Genomic DNA, 21,476 nt, shown 5'->3' with positions numbered 1-21,476 from the left:
CAGGAGACCTGGGTTCGATCCCTGGGTCAGGAAGATCCCCTGGAGAAGAGAATGGCACCCCCTCCAGTATTCTTGCCTGGAGAACCCCATGGACAGAGGAGCCTGGCGGGCTACAGTCCATGGGGTCGCAGAGTCGGACACGACTGAGTGACTAACACTCCGTCACACACATCATAAGAATAAGGAGTTTAATACGGGAACTGGGGATTCCACGGATGTAAGAGGAGAAGGGTCACGTAGGGCTGAGAACTGCGAACACGTTCCGTAAGGACTTAATGAGCGAAGCACAGGGGACAGAGAAGACAGAGCTCAGGAACCGCTGGAGCCGCCATTTCTGGTCACCAGAGCGGGGAACCGGAAGCTTGGAGACGTGGCCCCGAAGGTGCTGCGTCTGCCCCCCGCGTGACTTCCTGAAAACGACGTCCACCCCGTTCCCCCTTCCAAGTGCTGTGTGAGGGCCTCCTATCACCAACACTACCCCTGAGTCAGAGAGGGAGGGAATACCTTGAACCTCGTTTCCCATCCTACTACACAGTGTTGGTGGTGCTTCGTGAAAAAGACAATCCAGCTGAATTCCTGTAAAGAGAAATCAAACAAACAACTCACCATTGATGGGAAAATTAGTTTTCATGGAGATGAAGATGCATGCATATTGTTATTTTTTGTTTTGTTTTTCTTTCTAACCAGCCAAATTGTTTTAAATCCTTTCTTTGGTGTTAGTCATGTAATGTCACTGAGCATCAATTCCCCAAGGAAAACCATGGGGCTACTTATACCCATCTTATAATGAGGTTCTGAGGATTGAATTAGATAGTGCATATCAAACACCAGCACATCTCAGGAGCCTGATAAATGCAGTCATCATTTAGAATACGTTCGTCAATGAGAAACCTAGATTAATCTCTGGGAGTCCCTGTATTTATTGGCTCTGTGAACTGGATAAATCAGTTGACATCTTTAAGACTCATCTTACTCACCTGTAAAATGGAGAACATAATAATATCTTCCTTCAGAATTACAGGCAGGATACAATTAAACAAAATAATGTATGTTCAAGAATCACTTAATAATTAACCTTAAATGATTTCACAGTAACTTGTCATTTTCAGTACAAATGTTCACGCTGAAACGAGAAAACTCATATCTATTGTTGAGAAACCAAACCCTCCTAATAGATGCATAAATTGTTTGTCTTTGCTGTGACCAAGCTCCAGCTTCTGCCATAATCTGACTTGTGCATGACCATCAGGTAAATCGAGAATACTCTAGGGAAAGCAATGAATTGAGTCTGATTATACAATGGTGTTTTGTTTTTTTTTTTTTTTTGGTGTGTGATTGCATTTTTGCTTTTTGACAAGTACAATTTCCAAAATAATTTCTTGGATAGTCTTTAGATATATCCTTTCAGAACTTGACAGGATTAAGCTGTCAATTTACAAAGAATTGCACCAAGAAATGGAATGGTATCTGAAAAAAATATATAAGCATATCAAAGTAATCATTCTTGGTAAACCTTGAGGAGAATGTAAATCTCTAATCTTTTTTTTTTTTTAATCAAGTCCATCATGAATAGTTGAGATTTTTGTGATTAAAAAAAAAGCTAATAGAAAAAAAAAAAAAAAAAAAACCTGTAAAATGTTTGCAGTTCTGCTAAGCCTGGCTTATGCCCAGCACACATTTTTTTGAAAAATTTTACTTATGTATTTTTCTGCTCTTCACACTATGCTCTTTTGGCCCAATGCGTTCTTCACACACTCACTCAAATTCAAATCAGAGGGACTTCCCTGGTGGTTAAGATCTGACCTTCCAGGGCAAGGGGTGCAGGTTCGATCCCTGGTTGAGGAGGTAAGATCCCACATGCCTTGTGGCCAAAAAACCCAAAACATAAAACAGAAGTGACATTGTAGCAAATTCAATACAGACTTTAAAAGTAGTACATAGCAGAAAAGTCTTTAAAAAATGGAATCTAATTTCATGTAGATACTTTCTCTCAGCATAGATCACCCTAATATACACCTACTGACGTTAGCTTGCCCTATGATTATTCCTCTTATTATGGAAAAGTTTTTCATTCAACCAGAAAGTGTTTATTGTGCGTCCAGCATATCTTCTGGGTTTACAAAAAACCGAAAAGGATTTCTTCTTTCCCTCAAAAAGCTGGCACCCTGGTGGGAAGAAAAGATACAAACATAAGCAATTTAATTATTTATTTAACAAAATACGCTGGGCATCGACTTCTCCTCCCAGAGACCAAATATTGATCTTCCCTCTCTACCAACTCCCTGAATACTGAATGACACAGGAAAAGATGATGACACCAAGACAAGATGACAAGCAGGGAATAATTCCTGTCTGAATAATTTAGAAAGTATAAATTAAGGAGAGGCTTTGTCAGTGATCCATGCTCATGCAAGATCTGCAGCCTGGAAGAGACTCCTCCAGGGCAAGGCACACATGGCTGGAGGCTGTGGGCATGCACGTGGCTCCCCAACGTGCAGGCATGTTCTCGAGAGCTCGCCGCCTCACTCCGTCCGCTATGTGGACTCCAACAGTTGTGTGGGCTTGGCCAGAGAATCTTGAGAACAGCAGAATCGTGTAGGCATCAGAGCTCCTTTGGTGCTTCCAGCTGAGACCTCTGGTGCAACATCTCTGAACCCTGCTCCTTCAGGCTTTCCCAAAACTTACTTAAAAGCCCTTACTTCCTAGATGTGTCTCCCATGCCTTGACTAGCCCAGGCAGTTTTGATTTTCCTGGTGGCCCCATGTCAGGCATGTCTGTCCTCTCTTGCCTGCACTGTTGATGCCCCAGTGGTTCCCAGTGGTTCTCGGGGACCTTGGTCCTTGCTCTTGCATGGGCTCTTCTCCGGACAGCAACAGAAAGAACCGGGTATACCTGAGCCACATTCAGCCACTGCTCTGCTAAAACCCTGCAATGGCTTCACAGTTAAGTCAAAATAAAATCTGATTTTTAAAGCATGGCTTGATCATTCTTATCTGATGCCATCCCCAGCTGCTCCACCCTTTATCTCTTGATGCTCACTCCCGCCCCATCCCTCCCACACTGTCTTCTCATTCCAAATTCCAGGAAATCTCTTCCCGCAGATATTCACATCTCCCTATTTTACTTGACTAAGACTTTGGTCAAGCATGACAGTATCAGACGTGCTCTCATCTTTTCCTCATAAAGTAACAATTCTGCATCTCAGCTCTTTCTATTCCTCCAGTATGCCTAATTTTTTGGTCAAGACACATTCATAAGATGACATGTGATTGTTATTGCTGTTGTTTGTTCTCTTTTGTATATTTCCTTTAACTAGTTTGCATGACACAAAAGGGAATATTTTCATCTGTTGTATGACTAAAACAGTCCATGTACCTTTGCTGTTTGGTGGCTCAGTCGAGTCTGACTCTTTGCGACCCTATGGACTGTAGCCAACCAGGCTCCTCTGTTCATGGGATTTTCCAGGCAAGAATACTGGAGTGGGTTGCCATTTCCTTCTCCAGGGGATCTTCCTGACACAGGGATCGAACCCTAGTTTCCTGCATAGGCAGGCAGGTTCTTCACCAATTGCTTGCAATAAATATTTATTGATGAATTGCTACTGTTTGTGTTACATTTGTTGAATAAATTGGCAATGGCCTGATAACTACCAAGACAAGCCAAAGGAGCATACATTTGTGGCATTGAACTTCTTGGAATGCCAAATGTCTAACTGTAGGAAATTCATGGATATAGAAAGAAGAGTCAGACTCTCAATTAAGACACACAAGAATCACATGTTACACAGGATCAAAATTCACCAATATGTCAAAGGATACAGGTCATCATGAATCTAAGGTGAAGCATGTGAAGTACAGTGGTGCAAACTCAACACTCCCAGTCCTTTATTGCTGCCGTGGGACCACCAGACACAATTTCAGCGTAGGGTCCCTCTAAGTGGATTGTGTATGACTTCCCTTACTGAGAGAGATATTTCAGTGATGAAATATTGTCATTTATTACTTAGATAGTTGCATAGTGATTTGGACAGTTTTTAGCAGATTTTGTGCCATAAATCCATGAATTGTACTTTCATTTATCACAAGCAGTTTAGACAGCCCACTGCATCATGCTACGATGAATCCACAGATGAAGATTCTCTACTATCTTACTCCAGTGATTCCCATCAGGAATTCATAAAGCATTCTTTCAAGGAGAATTGACTGTTATTTCTGTCTTTTGTTCCTTGTCTCTATTGGCGCTCATTAGATCAGAAAGAGTGGTTTTAAGTTAGTGGCTAACATTTTCTTCCTCATTTTTAAAAAAAATCAAGTGGGTTATCAAAAAGCAGCAAAATCGTGCATGGTTAAGACTATAGATTCTATACCTGCTGCTGCTGCTGCTGCTAAGTCACTTCAGTCATGTCCGACTCTGTGTGATCCCATAGATGGCAGCCCACCAGGCTCCGTCATCCCTGGGACTCTCCAGGCAAGAACACTGGAGTGGGTTGCCATTTCATATGCATGAAAATGAAAAGTGAAAGTGAAGTTGCACAGTCGTGTCCGACACTCAGTGACCCTATGGACTTCAGCCTTCCAGGCTCCTCCATCCATGGGATTTTCCAGGCAAGAGTACTAGAGTGGGGTGCCATTGCCTTCTCCGATAGATTCAATACCTAGACTTCCAAAATTAAGTCCAGGCCATACAATGTATTGGTTACAAGAGGTTGGGTATGTTATGGAACTTCTTTGAACTGCATTTTCAAGTCTGTAAAATAAAGCTAACAATAACTACCTTCTAAGGTTGTTATGAGGATTGACTGGGAAATACCTGTAAAATGTTTAGAACAGTGATTCACAAAAGTTGAACCTTCAATCATGGTCTCTGACCAAATACTTTAATGCAGAGCTATTGTTTAGGGAGTCATCACCCTTTTGAGATAAAACTCCTTTCTGTGCCTTCAGAAATGGCTAAGTGGGCTAAACTTACTAGGAAAACAGGAATAAATACAGGTGGGTGTTCTGGTGAAAATTCAAATTTAAGTACTATCAAGAATATTTTTTGTGTGAAATGAATTTATCATAACAATCTATAGTTTCATCCAATTAAGCCAGGAAAATGGATATTCCCCTCTGTGTAATCACAAAGTGCAGGGAATCACAATTGAATAGACCCCAGACTGAGTCAAATTACTCAGTGCATCTATCAGTCACATTTCGTTGTCTCCCTGTTCCCTTGAGATAAAAGTTTGATGGTGGTTGACTTTAGAAAGATTAAAATTCTTATCACTGGGTGATTAGATTTGAAGTCATTCCTTGGGAAAATTGAAGTTATAAAATTTTAACTTTCTATGTTCCATGGCTGATTGCTGCTGCTGCTGCTAAGTTGCTTCAGTCGTGTCCGACTCTGCGACCCCAGAGATGGAAGCCCACCAGGCTCCCCTGTTCTTGGGATTCTCCAGGCAAGAACACTGGAGTGGGTTGCCATTTCCTTCTCCAATGCATGAAAGTGAAAAGTGAAAGGGAAGTCTCTCAGTCATGTCCGACTCTTAGCGACCCCATGGACTACAGCCTACCAGGCTCCTCCATCCATGGGATTTTCCAGGCAAGAGTGCTGGAGTGGGGTGCCACTGCCTTCTCCATCCATGGCTGATTAGTTAGAATTTAAGTTATTAACCCTCCTAGGAAATGCTCTAAAATGTCTAATAGACCCGGGTAGAATCTCCATGCTCTCCTGGAGGCACTGACCAACCATTTTTAAAAAGGGAGTTTATTCCCTGAGAATAAAGGAAAAATTTAGAGATCCATAAGAATTGATTCTGGTCCACATGAATGAATTAAGGAGAGTTGACGAGAGCTGTTTGCGTGCATGCTCCGTCACTTCAGTCATGTCCAAGTCTTTTGCGACCCCATGGACTGCAGTCCACCAGGCTTATTTGTCCATGGGATTAACCAGGGAAGAATACTGGAGCGGGTTGCCATTTCCTCCTCCAGGGGATCTTCCTGACCCAGGAATCAAACCTGTATCTCCTGCATTGGCAGGCAGATTCTTGACCACTAGCACCACCTGGGAAGCCCCAGAGCTGTTTAGGTCAGGAATATAAATCAGAAAGAGAACATGTGATGCTTTTTCATTTCAATGCCATTTTAATATAGATGATAGTCTCCTTTTTAAATCCCCATGAGAAGTGAGAGATACCCATGAAAGGGAGGGCTTCTCTGGTGGCTCAGTGGTAAAGAATCCACCTGCAATACAGGAGACATCAGTTCAATCCCTGGGTTGGGAAGATCCCCTGGAGAAGGAAATGGGAACCCATCCAGTATTCTTGCCTGGAGAATCCCATGGACAGAGGAGCCTAGTGGGCTACAGTCCATGGGGTGGCAAAGAGCCAGACATGCCTGAGGCACCAAACAACAAAACAACAACACAAAAGGGAACACCTGCTCATCAGAAACATATGCACTGCTCTCATATTTAATTTAATGTCTCATGACTAAAGAACTAATAGCTCAGAAACAATTGAGTCAAATACTTCATTCTTGTGTGAAATTTAATTAGGCAACGTTGTCATAAGTTAAGCAAAACAATCTCAGGGAAGGATTTCGAAAATGCCCTTAGCAAGGGAAAACATTTCAGTTAAAATCCATCAACATCTTTGGGTCAGGAAAACAGAAAACACAGTAGATACATCAACAGAGAGACTGCTCAAGGAAATTCTGTTACACAGGTTGGAAGACAGGAAAAATGAAAAGGGGATGGGGGGTCACAGGTATTAAGCCACACAAAGCCTGGCCAGCTCTGGGACTGAGGAAACACGGAAATGAACCGAGGTTTTCAGAATATAGAATCCAGGAGTCCTTCAGAGGCAGGGCTGAGTGCTTTGAGGGAGGCACATAGGCTGGTTCATCTGTCTCTGAGGAAGCGGCGAGCCTTGGTCCCCAGGTGCTGAAGGAGGCTGGAGGCTGCACTGAGTCCAAGTAAATGCCGGACGGAATTCAATCCCTCGAAGGCCGACAGAAACAGAAGAAAACCTAGATGTCCTCTGGGTCCTCATCTGTCACTCCATCTTCCTCTCGTCACCTCTGTGAGGAGGTCTGAGCAGGGATCAGCTGGCAAAGGAGATGGTTCATTTGCAGCGTGTCAGCCCTACTCATCCAGAGCAGAGTCGATTTGAAGGTGATATATAACACCTTACCAACAAGAACAGTCCTTCAAAAAATGATGCCTGCTTACAGGTGGCTGAAGGACAACATAGGGTCAGAAAATATCTGTATATCATAGAAAAATCTCAGCAAAATTGGGAGAAGAAACTTGGCCTTAGAAAAGGGGTAAAGAGGGTGTGTGTTCTCACAAGTGCATGAATATTTATAAAATCATAATTCTTTAATATTATCAATTAATAAGAGTTTGTTAATCTTTTCTTTTGACACATAAAAAATGTCCTTTCAGACAGTTGGGCAAGTGTATTATATGAAACTATTTTGTAGTAGTATACATCCTTAACAATAATGATCTACTAGGAAGAGCTGCCTTTCAAAGAGTGGTTTTTTAAAAAGATACTTTTATTCATAGAGTTAGCATATGTAAGAATATAAAAATCTAGAGAGACTTTTATTAAAAGCTATTAAGTAGTACTCCCTCAGGCTTACTTTGAATCTGGCTTAATTTTACAGTGTTTAGAAAAGTGAAAGTGTTATCGCTCAGTCGTGTCCAACTCTTTGTGACCCCATGGACTGTAGCCCACCAGGCTCCTCTGTTCATGGGTGTCCAGGCAAGAATTCTGGAGTGGGTAGCCATTCCCTTCTTCAGGGGATCTTCCCAACCCAGGGATCAAAACCGGGTCTCCCATATTCCAGGCAGATTCTTTAACATCTGAGTCACCAGGGAAGGACCATAGTTTCTAGAAGGAAGGGCTAATAAATAGAAGCCAAGTGACAGGTCAGGACAGTGCTTCTGTGCCAAGTAAAGAGATGATTCATTTAAATGTAACTTTTGTACTCATCTGCTCCTTCAAACAGAGTCATACTGACTGTGCACTTAACAGCTATTTTGAGGGATACCCAAATTGCCCATTCCCGATACCTACATTTAAATCCTTATGTTCTAGAAATAACAATTCTCAATTATACATCATTAGTAGCACACCTGTGCTATGTCTTTTCCAGTACCAACCTCAGTTATGACAGATGGTGGCAAATTAATAGCTAAGAGGTAAAGGCTGATCTCCTTCTCCCCCAGCTACTCACCCCTACAGTCCTTCCATTTGGTCCTGTCCTAAGAAGCCCTCCCAAACTGATGAAAGGTGAGATCTACTCCTGAGTTGTCTAAATCCCAGGTTGATCACAGTGCTGGAGAGCTCCTTCTTTGTCAGCAATGCCTGGTTCACAGGTGGATAAACATGGGCCACAGAGGTGACATTTTCCCCACTCTGCGGGACGAACTGGTTGGACACACATGTGAAAACTAGAGCTCCCATACTGGCACCACCATTTCACATTGTTTATTTATAGACGGTGTCATCTCTAATTTTTGTAGCAAATTTCTTCATTAGGTACAGACTTTGTATTTTACAGATAAAGAAAGTGAAGCTCAGAGAATTCCAACAACATAAGGGCGCATGAAAAATACAAAGTGCAACTAATATTTGAATTTGAATTCATTCTGTTGAAAAGCTATTTTCATTGCATCATACCACATTTTTATACCATAATTTGGCCACCTGATGCAATAAGCCAACTCAGTGGAAAAGACCCTGGTGCTGGGAAAGATTGAAGGCAAGAGGAGAAGGGGGTGACAGAGGATGAGTTAATTGGATGGCATCACCGACTCAATGGACATGAGTTTGAGCAAACTCTGGGAGGTGGTGAAGGACAGGGAAGCCTGGTGTGCTGCAGTTCGTGGAGTTGCAAAGAGCTGGACATGACTTAGCGATTGAACAACAATAATGATTATGAGACTGAAGTTACCTATCTAGTTAGCTATATGCTTGCTTATCCTGCTCTCAAGCTATCATGCAAATGTATACTGAACTATTGTCTGGGACTGAAAATCAGAATTTTCTGTCAAGTGTTGGTGTTTCTGTTTGTACTTGTTAAGCTCTGGAGCACAATGTTGTTCAGTAAGATGATGCAATAATATAAGCACTGGAGAAAATCTCATTTGGGTGAAATAAAAATTGGTGGGTTCCAGAAGTCATACATTTCACTGTGGACAAGAGGAGGCCGGGAGTTATTTTTTTCATAAGTGCTCCATGTAGATGATGCATTTGTTCCATGCTGACTAGGAAATGAAGTTTACACATAATTTAGGAAAAATGATTTATTTATAATGTATTATAGGGTATAAAAAGTATCTTCCAATGCATTGTCGTTTGGTCCTCAAGAGCAATAGGATGGAGAGAAGTTACTATAATACATATTTTTACAGCTGAGAAAACACAAAAGCATGGGATTTTGTGATTAAGCATCAACTTATTTCAGTGAAACATACTATATTGAATATTAAAGGGTTGTATTCACATCAATGAGGACTGATGGCTGATTCTAGGGTTAATCAGCTTGAGTTCAGACCTGGATATTTCATTCCTTATTGTGTAATCCTAGAGGAGCCACCAAAACTCTTTGCAGTTTCTTCATATGTACAATGGAATTTATGACAACAACAAGAACAACCATAAAAAGTATTGTTAGTAGTAATCATAGAGTTGCTAAGACGACTAAAGGAATAAACACATGGAAAGCTTCCAGAATGGTGCTTAGCATGTAACACTCAGTATCTTGACTAGTTACCCAACCATAATCTTGAAATAATAAAAAATGGTAGAAAACAAACAGAGAGTAAGACAGATATTTCTAGGTATCTAACAATCCACTAGTTGTTCTTTTTAATATCTTGTTTCTGTACTGTTCTGATTTCCTCTATTTATTGCAGTTTTGTTCAGTTTAGGTAATACAGTGCTGTCCAAGGATTCTACTTTAAGAACAATTTTTCAGCCAAACTTTGCTGAGATCTTGAAATCCTGAGAATGAAATGTGAAATCCCTTGGATGGCATTACCTGCACTCAGAAATCAAGATGTAAATGCAATTTTGCTCTTCCAACTGTATTGACTATTATTCCTTTAGTCTAATCCTCTGTTCCAGCCAACTCAAATCCATGGCCTTGGGAGACTGTTCTCTACTCTGATTTCTCTAGGTGGAAATCTCCCTGATATACTACTTGGCCACAGTCCTCAATCTTCAAGATCTGCTTAGAAAAGCAACTATTCATTAAACCTCTCTTCTCTCCTTGAGAATATATCCTACCTCCATATCTGTGCTAATAATGTCTTTATTATAAAACACTCTTTGTATTGTACAGTCCTGACAGTTGAATATATTTCATCTTCCATGCCAGATTAGCAGGAAGTAACTAATTAGCTTTTCTAATGGAAAGCTTGGCAAATAATTTTGAACTTCATTTTCCTTACTGACCTCCTCTAAGAACACTTTCCTCTATAAGCCTCCATAATTTTGTTCCTTGTCAGCTCGCCACCTTTTATTGTTGTCCCCAAAGCACTTAGGAAGAGTCCTGGCACACAGTTTATACAGGCTCAAAAAACACTGGCTATGTTAAACTTAGCCCATGAGAAAACAAATGGAAAGCACAAATGTTATAATGTGATATAATAAGGAAATTTTTATTTTAAATAGTTTATATGTTGTGTTTTCTGGCCACTTTTACATTTGTGTCTAGATCTGTGTCTATTAAGAGGAGGGCAAAATTTGTTTATTTTTCCAAAGAATGAGCCAATGTAAAATGACAATGCTTTAGAGTATGGAGAGGTGGTAGAAGCTGGGGATAAACAAGAACATGTTGGCTGCACAACTGTAGATAAAAATAAATGGTTTAACTTAACAATCACACTGGTGCAGTAATAAGAGCCTTCTGGGAACCAGCTCTCATAAGTTTGAAGTCTGAAGCAGGTTGAGTTTATTATTCGTACCTCTCTAATTAGGTTTATAGCCACACTTTAATTCTCTAATCAAATGGAATTTAATTATGACACATCAAACATTACATATGATTATTCTCCAATATGATATGTAAAAATGGCATATGTATAAAATCAAGTGCAAAAAATTGTATTTCCAAGTCAGCACACTAGACTTGAATTAGGCAACTAAAATGCATTTGGACAGAAGTAAAAAAATCTTCATTCAGGGTTTCAGAGGTGTTGCACATAAACATGATATGCCTCCCAGATTTTGAAAGTGAATTCAAACGTAGAGAATTGAAACCGAAACAGCTATTTTCGAATGAATGTGGTGTGTAACTACGCTATCAGAAAAGTATCTTATGGGATTAATAAAGCAGTCATGCAAGTAATATTTGAATTCACTTTATCAAAAATGTATCTTTATTAAAATAACTTGATTTGAAACATCTTGAAAGTCTCAAAATATCCCTTTCCTTATCTACATATGTCTCCCCATTTGAATTTAAATCAAAGGTTGATATTCAGATGATATGGTCTGATATAGCCAATACATATGCTGGTAAATTTTAATGCTGACTTTTAAAAGACCTTCCCTCAGGGGACTCTCAGGCATTGTGGCGCCGCCGCACTCTCAGGGTCCAGCATCTAGATTTACAGCAGGGACAACAGGTGCCTCCAGGTCCCTTCCTCAGACTCATCACTACCTTCTCGAATCATCAGGCAATGCCCATACTTAGACATTTTTAGTGTTACCACTGGAGAGGCCTATCTTCATTTGAAATATTTTTGCTTTCTATAGAGCTGTTGTGTGTTAAATATATGTAAGCCATCTATCTTCATCATTATACCTAATGCAGTTGGATTTGTTTTTTAAGTTCTTGATTTATGGTGTAAATCTCCTTTCAGCCGTGAACCAGCAGATCGGAAGAATCCTGCTTCTTTAGGAAGAACTAGAGAGAAAAGTCCTGTGGATATTTCAAGGGACAGTGGAAAGTAAGTGGTTCACATGTACACCATCCTTTTTGAGATTATTCATTCAAAGTGTATAGGATCTTATGACAATTTCTAAATAGAGATAATATTTCTAAATAGAGATTTTAAAATAGACTCAATGGGTATGAGTTTGAGCAAACTCCAGGAGATGGTGAAGGACAAGGAGGCCTAGCGTGCTGCAGTCCTTGGGGTCGCAAAGAAGTCAGACATGACTTAGCGACTGAACAACAACAGAGAGAATACTATAAAATATAGCCAATCACTTAAAAACAGATCTCTGGATGCATTAACTTTGAAATAAAAAGGGCATGAAAATAAGCATGATAATAAAAGAATTAGTCAAGTCAAATTAAAAAAGACTAAATTTTAACATAATGTGTATAAAATCTGTAGCAAAACAATAAAAATAATCTTTCTTTATAATGTTCTACCCAGCTTTTCTATTCACCAGTTTATCAAATTCATGAAGTGATTATTTCTGTGGACTGATATTTTTTCTTAAATACAGACTACTCAGAATTGCTATCATAATTAATTTTCTTTTCATAATTTTTTCTTTCCCATTTATTTGTTTCTGTAACACAGAATTCCCAACAGGGATGTATGTGAGTAAATTCATCTATTGAGTTTGTAGAGCTTGCTTGTGTTACCAGGTTGGAATTGTGATAGACTAGACAGCTTTGCCATTGAAGGACAAAATTCTGTAGAATTCAGCAGTTTTGGAAATGCTATTAAGCAGATTTATAGTAATCTGGTTTTTATAAATTATTTTCTAAGAAAACACATTCAATATTTTAAAATTACCCACTCACTAAATCAAACTATAGAATGTGTATATAATTCAAAAGCAATTAAATATATTATAATATTATTTTATTTATATTAAACATCATAATTAGTAAGCTTTCAGGATTTATATATGTGCCTGAGTATAAGGAAAACTCAGAATTGTGTAATTTTGGGTCATATGGGGCTTGTGATTTTAAAGTATTAAGAAAAAAAAGTTTCTTTTCTAAAAGGGGACCATATTCCATAAAGTTTTCAAAGTCAAATTTGGAAGAAGTATGCCTTAATTCTTCAGGACCTCCTGTAGTCTAAAAGGTGGGAAGAATTGATATAAAGCGTGTACTTACGTAAGTCAGTTTTTATCACTCTAAAAGAAGAAAGCATTTCTCTTAACTCAAGTTAGAAAATTATTATACATTTTTATATATCTTTATATAAAAAGTTACAAGAGCAAGCATGTGACACAGGAAATAGAAGAGTAACAGCAGTATTAGAGAATGCATGCTTTTTACAGTGTGTCTAATAAAAAGAACATTTTTCCAACTCAAATATCCAGTACTGACATGCAGGGTATTTTCTTAAACTGCCAATCAATCATATTGCTAATGCTTAATCAAAAATCATTTCTAGTAAAGGGTATGAATGGTAAAATACCTGACTTCAAAACTATTTCTGAAACTTGGAATCTTCCTTTGGTTTAAAAAAAAAAAAAAAAAAAAGGAAATGGGGGTATATAGGAAAGACAAAAAAAAAAATTGAGATTTTTCTTATTGCAATCTAGTAATTTTACTAAGTACTTTTGGCTGCATTTAATGATATTACAACAAGATGTTTATAGTCCATAAAACCTCTAGCTGGTGTTTCCATGGTCCATATTTTCACTTTTCACTGTAGCATGTTCAAAATCACTCAGGAACGCACTATTCTCAAGCAGTCTACATAATGAAAACAATGTACATGTAACACAAAGTTCATCCAAAATTGTGGGGCTTTTTCACATATCACACAATGTACAATTATCTAACAAAGACAGAAAGCAACATAGAAACAAAGTGAAACCGACAGGAAAAATAAAGTTGGGATAGTCTCAATCAGGAACTAATTTCTTCTTCAAGTTTCCAGTAAATCTCAAAATGTATTTAAAAACTAAGGAGCACTTGGTGGCCTGCAACCAAATTACGAAATGAACATATCATTGTGCAGCGGGGAGGTCTTGCCGAAGTAATAACAAATGTCTGTAATTCTTAAGTTTGGATAAAGGCAGTGGAATGAATTTAGAAATATGTCCACTTTTCACAATTCACTACAGAATTTCCTTTTCACAGTCCCCATGTTTGTATAAATAGTTCTTCTCTGAAAATAAAACACAGTTAAAACATTTTCTCCCAATGAAATATGCGCACAAATCCACCAATTATCAAGGTAACATAGAGCACAGGAAAGCATTCACCTAATTCAAGAATAGTTGATAGGTCTGAAGAGCTTTGAAGAGATTAACTGTCAAGTAAATGTAACTGGAGACAAATTAGTCTAATAGAGACATAGACTATTAAGTGCTAAAAATAAAGCCATTATGTTACCTGATAACAAAAATAGATGTACACACAGACAACTGATATTTATGGAAAGTTTTACATTATCAAGCATTCAAATTTTATATTATAAAATTTGACATAACATGCTGCATTTAATTTGGATGAAATAAGCTACATATTCATGCAAAAATAAGAGTGTGCAAATTGTATCAGTACCACCAAATAGTGTATGCGTTTTGAGTAGATATTGCCAAATTAATACAATTATTGCCAGTTTTATATGTTGACTTCAGTTATATTGAGACAGTATTCAATTCTTTAACTATGAGAACCTTGGATTTCTTTTTGGTATTTCTTTTAAGAGTTCACCAATTTTTGTATCTTTACCTTAAAGCATATAAAGTTTAATTTCTTAACTTAACATCCTTTTAAATTACATTGTAGTCTAATGCTTGATGGTAAGAATATTAACATGTATTTTAAAGTTACGTCTACTAAGAATCATCCATCCATCAGCATTGAATCCAGTATGTTTCGAATCATGAAATGTTATGAAACACATATCTCAGGAAATAATGAGTAGATAGCACATTCCCTAAAAAAACTGCAAGACGATTGCAACAAAACAAAACAGAATACAACAAAGTGGGAGAAGGAACCGAGGGCACTTGCTTACCTTGCATTTTCTTTTTAGACCCTAGTTGTGTTGTATTCAGATTCATGTTTGCTTAGAGACCCAATGAGGCAGAACCTGGAATGTTATGGCTATTTCATTCAACAAAGTAATATTTTCACAGAAAAATAAATATGCACACAAATATTTACTTAAAAGCATTCCTAAAAATTCATAAAAGTGTGGCAATAGATTTTTTTCCCCATCAGCATGCAAAAATAGCTAATCAACTAAAAATAGGTTTCTGAGGTTATATAATGAATTGAAGAAGTATGAACTTTTATAAAACAAACTAAATGCTAGTAAACATGCAAAGCAAAACAAAAGTAGATTGGATTTGGGGATTTAAAATCACTTCTTTTTTTCTAAGTTTAAATTTTCTTTCCTCAAGACTTTTATTAATTTGGGGGCTCATAATACAATATAGATAATATTGTCTTCATATCAAAAGGAAAATGTTTTTACTAATCCTTGCCACAATTAAATATAAATGTTTAAGGTTTTAGTATACCACACTATCAAACACAATTTGTAATATAAGTATTATGTGGTATGTGGGAAAAAGTATTTTAATGTTCATACCAAAAATATAATGCATTATATTGCAAAATATGTTATTTTTACATTAAAATTGTTCAGCAAGATGGGTTAACCACCTTGGTAAGGCAATTAATTCCAAATATCATCTCACATCTTAAAATATAGAAATATTGATGAGAGCAACCTTTTATCACCACATGGAAGAAAATTAGCCATATAAATCTGCAATATAAGTTAACACGAGATCTTTTATAGAAATAAATATTATATATGTATAGAAATAAACAAAATCTCTTTGGTCTGTGTAAGCACACCTATATGTACCTAAATGGGATTTAGGAAAAGTATAGATAGCAGGGAAACAAGGAAAAGAAGAGGCAAACTCTGAAATACTACGGTTTGTCATGAACGAAAGAGAGACTGAAATGGGAAGACAAACTAGAACACGGTATGCTGGAAGCATCTCAGTCTTCAGGTTATACTTGTCATCAAAAAATCTATAGATACTGACCGCTGGACGGCTTTCTCGTGGCGGGACAGCCTGTGACTCGTGGTGGGCACCTCCTCGATCTCGTCAATGTCACAGGCGTCGGCAGCCTCCTGGGAGTAGTTGTGTTTCATGACGAGGATGTTCCTTCTGTTCATGGGCGGGATGAGGGGTTTGATGGGCTGTGGGGGCATCTCGGTCAAGACAGAAGCATCTCTCGTGCTGAGGTTGCTGCGGCTGCCTTTCGCACTGGACAGTTGTGAACCACAGTGATGGTCGTGAATGCATTTGGAAGAGGACCTCCTCAGTTTATGGTAGTTTTCAAAGTCGTCGGCCACATCGGCAAAGTCAGCTGTGGCTCCCGTCCCTCTGAGGGTGCACAGCTCATAGTGAGGAGGCTCAAACACCTCCTGGAAAACTGTCTGGTCAAAGTCCGATTTCCTTTGGACATATTTTTTACGAGGCTGTTTGATCTGCACAATGACAGAAATGATAATAAGGATGATCACAATGCAGGAAGTCACGCCAATGACCGTCCCGCTGGTGTTGGTCAGCTGGTCCAGCAGCCCGGCCTTCCTCTTTTCTACAGGTCCAGGAAGCGAAAACAACAAACAAACAAAACAAGAAACAACCCACCACGCATTAATATGGCACTCAAAGTGTACATGGAGAACTTCAAGATGAAATAGGCTGAGCATAAAAATTTTCACTGTCTTAAATGTAAAACGAGTCTTTAAAAGACACAAAGAATTTCACAAGAGCCCTATCTGCTAGCCTCAGAAACAGCCACCACCAACCCCGCCATTGCACAGCATCGCTCCCTTAAATGTAATATATGTTTTGGAGAAGGTCTCATAAAACCTTTAGGATAACATCTGGAAATCAGCTGGTCATGTTATAAAAAACAGTACATTCTTTTTCTTCTCGTTGGTGTAAGAAAACTCACACATGCCACCAATGGGAACATGAACATACCTATATTGTTTTGTATTTATTCTTGATGTGGATAACTGAACTCACAGTTTTCTGATATCAAAAGGTTATGATTACACTTTAAGACAGACACTTCTGGAATGCTGGCATGAGGATTTCTGTGGGTCTTTTCCCCAGTGAAACAGTTTTGGCAAAAATTTTTAAAGTAACATTTAAAGTTTCTGGAAATTGAATGGCATACAGCAAACAGAGGTACATACGTTCAAGAAAATTACTAAATTTCTTTAAGAACAGGGATAGCTGGTGGCCTTTGAGCTCCTCCACCCTCAGTTCGTCCTGATGGTTTCTCTCCCTATTGACCCCAGTTTGGAGGTACAGCACCCCCCACCCCACCAGCGAGGGCAAGCCGCCAGCATTTCTCTACTCTCTTTCCAACCCCCCAGATCCATCCTGCAGATTCTCAGTTCCAGGCAGGAGTGGGGGGCCAATGCTGGGCCCTCGCCTCCTCCCTCCAAGGCCCCACTGGTAGGATAAAAGTTCTACACCTGGACAGCAGGTTGAGCACACCAGGCTCCAATCACATGCGCCCCAGCTCACTCATAGCGTGAAACTATCTGAAGGGGCAAGCTGAGAAGACCAGCGGTCACCATCCTCAGCCAGGGCCTGATTCATAAAGCGGGAGTGTTCCTCCCAGAGAAGTGAGGCACTATCCCTGCCTCCATCCCACCCTTCCCATCAGCGCACAGAGAGTGGCGGTGCCCATGGAGAGAGGTGGGCCACAAGAACCATGGCAACAAATCCGCTTTAACCAAGTAAAGCCAATCTCTAACAGTGCTGTATGAGGGTCTTCACAAAACATTTAATCCCCCTTCCATTCCAAAGTGGTTCCTTGGACACAACACGGATCATTGCCCTCATCCTCTAAATAGCTGTTGCCAGGTCTGCTTTTCTTGTTGATTCTGTGAGCAATAGGTAGTGTGGTAATGGCTCTCTGCTTCAGTATTTTAATAGAAGATACTGGGCTTTAGGGCTGCCCGGCTGGCATAGTAGTCAAGAATCCACCTCCCATTGCAGGAGATGCAAGAGATGCAGGTTCGATCCCTGGGTTGGGAAGACCCCTTGTGGAGGAAGTGGCAACCTGCTCCAGTATTCTTGCCTGGGAAATGCCATGGACAGAGGAGCCTGGTGGGCTACAGTCCCTGGGGTTGAAAAAGAGTCAGCCACAACTGAGCAACTGAGTGTGCACATACACACTGGACTTTAAGTATGGACAGTTATTTGCCTGTTTTTTTTTTTTTTTCCTTTGCAAATTGGTGAATATAAGATCTGAACAGAAGAGGGTATGTGGTACTTTGAACTTAACCAAAATTGCATCATTCATAACCAAGCCAAGAGTTTTGTTATTCACTTGCTAAGTTGTGTCTGACTCCAAGACCCCATGGACTGCAGCATGCCAGGCTTCCCTGTCCTTCACCATCTCCCGGAGTTTGCTCAAATTCATGGCTATTGAGTCGGTGATGCCATCTAACCATCTCATCCTCTGTCACCCCCTTCTTCTCCTGCCCTCAATTTTTCCCAGTATTAGGGTCTTTTCCAGTGAGTCAGTTTCTCATATCAGGTGGCCAAAATACTGGAGCTTCAGTCTCAGCTCTTTATGTAAACAAATCTTTGTGTACAGGCCAGAGAAGGAGGCTGGATCAAAGGAAGATATTCTCATTGGAAAGGAAACAAAGCATTTCAGTAGGAAAACTGAAGTCGAGGTAAGTGGCTTTAGGTACCTGAGGGCCCTAAGGTTCCTTGGATACACTTTCACCTCTAGAGTATATGCACAATGTCCCGTGAAGACAGACTGGGGTTGATGGAGAGGTGTAGCCACTGACGAGGGAGCTTCTGATAGGAATCCCAACTTGGCTTGAGAAGCTCCAGTGGCCAGTCCATGGGGCTGCAGCTCCAGAAGGGAGATTAGCCAATGAGCATCTCTGTCCATGGGAGTCTCCAGGCAAGAATACTAGAGAGGGTAGCCATTCCCTTCTCCAGGGGATCTTCCCTTTCCAGGGATCGAACCTGGATCTCCTGCATTGAAGGCAGATTCTTTACCATCTGAGCCACCAGGGAAGCCCATTCAAGTGTAAAAGACAGTTCATTGTGTGTTAAGGATTGCAAAAACAACAAGAAAAAGGCCTACAAATCAATTCTAAAACATATGGGAAGTTGGTAAAGCCAATATACAATCTATTTTTAAGATCGTCTGATGCATACAAACGTTGGATAAGCTTCTTCCCACACTACAGATAGAGAGATTTTGCCAAGTCCAGGGATTCATGATTACCTTTACAATGATTTTCATCCCAAGGGTACACACAGTTCTGGAGTCCGTTGCATACCAACGTATTGTTAATACACATGTTACTGTGGCAGAAGAAAGTATTGCCTTCACAGGGAGCTAAAAGAGGAGAAGAAAAAAATGAAGGAAACAGTTCTAACTGATGTTCAGTTGTAAATCACTCACATCACAAACCTAGAAACAAGAAAGATTAGTATGATAATTTGCCGTCAAGTTGAGATAAACGATAAGACCAACATTCCATTCGCAGAACTGTTGCCATAGCGGTAATTATTTCTTGTGCTACTAACAGGGCTGGCATTCTTCTAGATGTGTTCAGCTTATAAAACCGGCACAGGAGGTTTTCCATCATAAAAATGAAGCACTTTTTCAATGTGAGTTATTTTTTTTTTTTAACTTTGTGCATTCATTTAGTGAAACTTCACTGATGACCACGTGCATAACATTATGTTTTACACTAAAATTCTGTATGTATGAATTTAACTGTCCTGTTCAAAAAATTTTTAGTTTAATGGAAATATTGAAATACTTTGGAAAGTGTATGCTTACAAAATACTAATGAAGAAACTATATACTAAACCAAACCCTATGATATTATTTAAGCATACAAAAGAAGCAAGGAACATCATGGAAATTCAGAACAAGGGAAAATTTATCTTGAACAACATAAGAAAAATGCATATCATTCTCACTGACATTTAGCATGTAATATGGTAATGAAATTAGCCTACTTGGCCTATATTTCACACATTCTACTAACTTTAGGTATGATGGCCAATGATCTCCACATTATAATTCATGTTGGATAAAGTAAGAACTCTAAGAATTATGTAACTTGGTTATAAAAATACAAGAACTAGTGATGAGTCTAATAAAACAAATTCTAATGTTAGATATGACTTCAATATTCAAAAATACATTTCTTTCATTATAGAATAATTGGTTACTTATAACAAATCTCTAGAGTAATACTACACTATGAATTACAGACAGGGCTATAAAGTAATTTTTGTTTTTGCCTTTTTAATCATCCACATCTCATAAAATGTAATTTTAGTGTTTATTTTTGTCAATAATAGTTCCATAACCATTTTCAGGACAGGTATCCCCAGAAAAACCCATTAGATACAAAACACAAAATTTACAGTGGTTCATCAATCAGTAAAGTTTTTATCAGTGATCAGTATTATCTAAACAGTACAGTCATATTATAATCTTCACCTTCAAAACCACATGTTGTGGGGTTTTTTTTAAGGAACGTTATCGTCTTTAAACATGTTTTCCATATTAATCAAAATTGTTAGGAAAATGCTTTACATAAAGTAAGTTAAAATATTTTAACATTCCCAGAGGAATACTTTCTTTAAATGATCAAGTCTTGAAAATCAAAAGCAACATAACTTGAACTAGGCATTCCTCTGACTCTCCAAGCCCTTCCCCACACCCACCCCCCCCCACCCCCCGCCCCCGCTGTCCCCCTCATCCCAGATCCCAGGAGAGTTTCCTCTTCCTTCTGCTTGGTTTGCCTCTAAATCCCTTGTTAAATAATAAAAAGGATGTAACTGTCATTTTGAAAAACAGTATTAAAGAGTAGAAAAGATGCAGATGCAGTGGTCATCTTGAAAAGTATCAGGCTTAACATTTTATTTGACTCCTGCTTTCAACATGGTGTAAAGCTTTTACAATGCAAAATGTAATGATCCAATCTATTACTGCAAAAGTCTGCTTTTCAGTATGGAACTAAATTTGAATTTCTGTAGTCAACTATTTTGCAGAACCAATATGGTCTGTTTAGCAGATAATGAATGTTGTCAAAATGTGTACACAGAACAAAAAAGGAGTTTTCTGCAAATAGATTAGAGCAGCTGCAAAATGCAAAAAAAAACTTACTACCTGATACATTGCAGTGGTTTTGAAAGTACAGCTAATCCATCAAGTAAAGAATACCTTTAAAAGACCATAAATATGCTTTGACCTTGCAGAAAGAGGTGGAAAAATTATTAGAACTACTATTAAATAGGATGGGCTTACTTTTAAAATTTTAAATCTACAGGTAAAGATGGCATCGCATTCTGTACCAGTGAGGTAGAACAGTAGCTTAGTAAGGGCACTAAAGATTAGGATTCCAAATTCTCCAAAAGCGATGTTGTTTCTGTTTCTGCTACTTAATGAGTCTCAAAAATGTCTTACAAAACATCAATGTGTCAGTCAGTTATCATTAAATATTGG

At 38.8% G+C, this 21,476-nt stretch overlaps 1 protein-coding gene across 3 annotated transcripts in view; it reads right to left on the bottom strand.

The window, feature by feature from the left end:
* Positions 1–222: 222 nt before the first annotated feature.
* Positions 223–21,476, bottom strand: part of NETO1 (neuropilin and tolloid like 1) — a 114,371-nt gene continuing 93,117 nt past the window's right edge. Inside the window, exons 6-9 of one of the 3 annotated variants that reach the window (XM_055559114.1) lie at positions 19,233–19,346; positions 15,995–16,553; positions 14,947–15,021; positions 12,240–14,088 (exon numbers count right to left, since the gene is read on the bottom strand). In XM_055559114.1, the coding sequence (XP_055415089.1) occupies positions 14,961–15,021; positions 15,995–16,553; positions 19,233–19,346 (734 nt within the window). In that variant the 3' untranslated portion in view covers positions 12,240–14,088; positions 14,947–14,960. Of the gene's footprint in view, positions 577–12,239; positions 14,089–14,946; positions 15,022–15,994; positions 16,554–19,232; positions 19,347–21,476 lie in introns of those variants that run through there. The other 2 variants (XM_055559112.1, XM_055559113.1) reach the window with 2 other exon arrangements.

This window comes from Bubalus kerabau, chromosome 21, assembly GCF_029407905.1.
Source record: "Bubalus kerabau isolate K-KA32 ecotype Philippines breed swamp buffalo chromosome 21, PCC_UOA_SB_1v2, whole genome shotgun sequence".
Lineage (NCBI taxonomy): Eukaryota > Metazoa > Chordata > Mammalia > Artiodactyla > Bovidae > Bubalus > Bubalus kerabau.
Note: the sequence above shows the minus strand (reverse complement) of the source record. Positions and strands in the feature narration are given on the sequence as shown.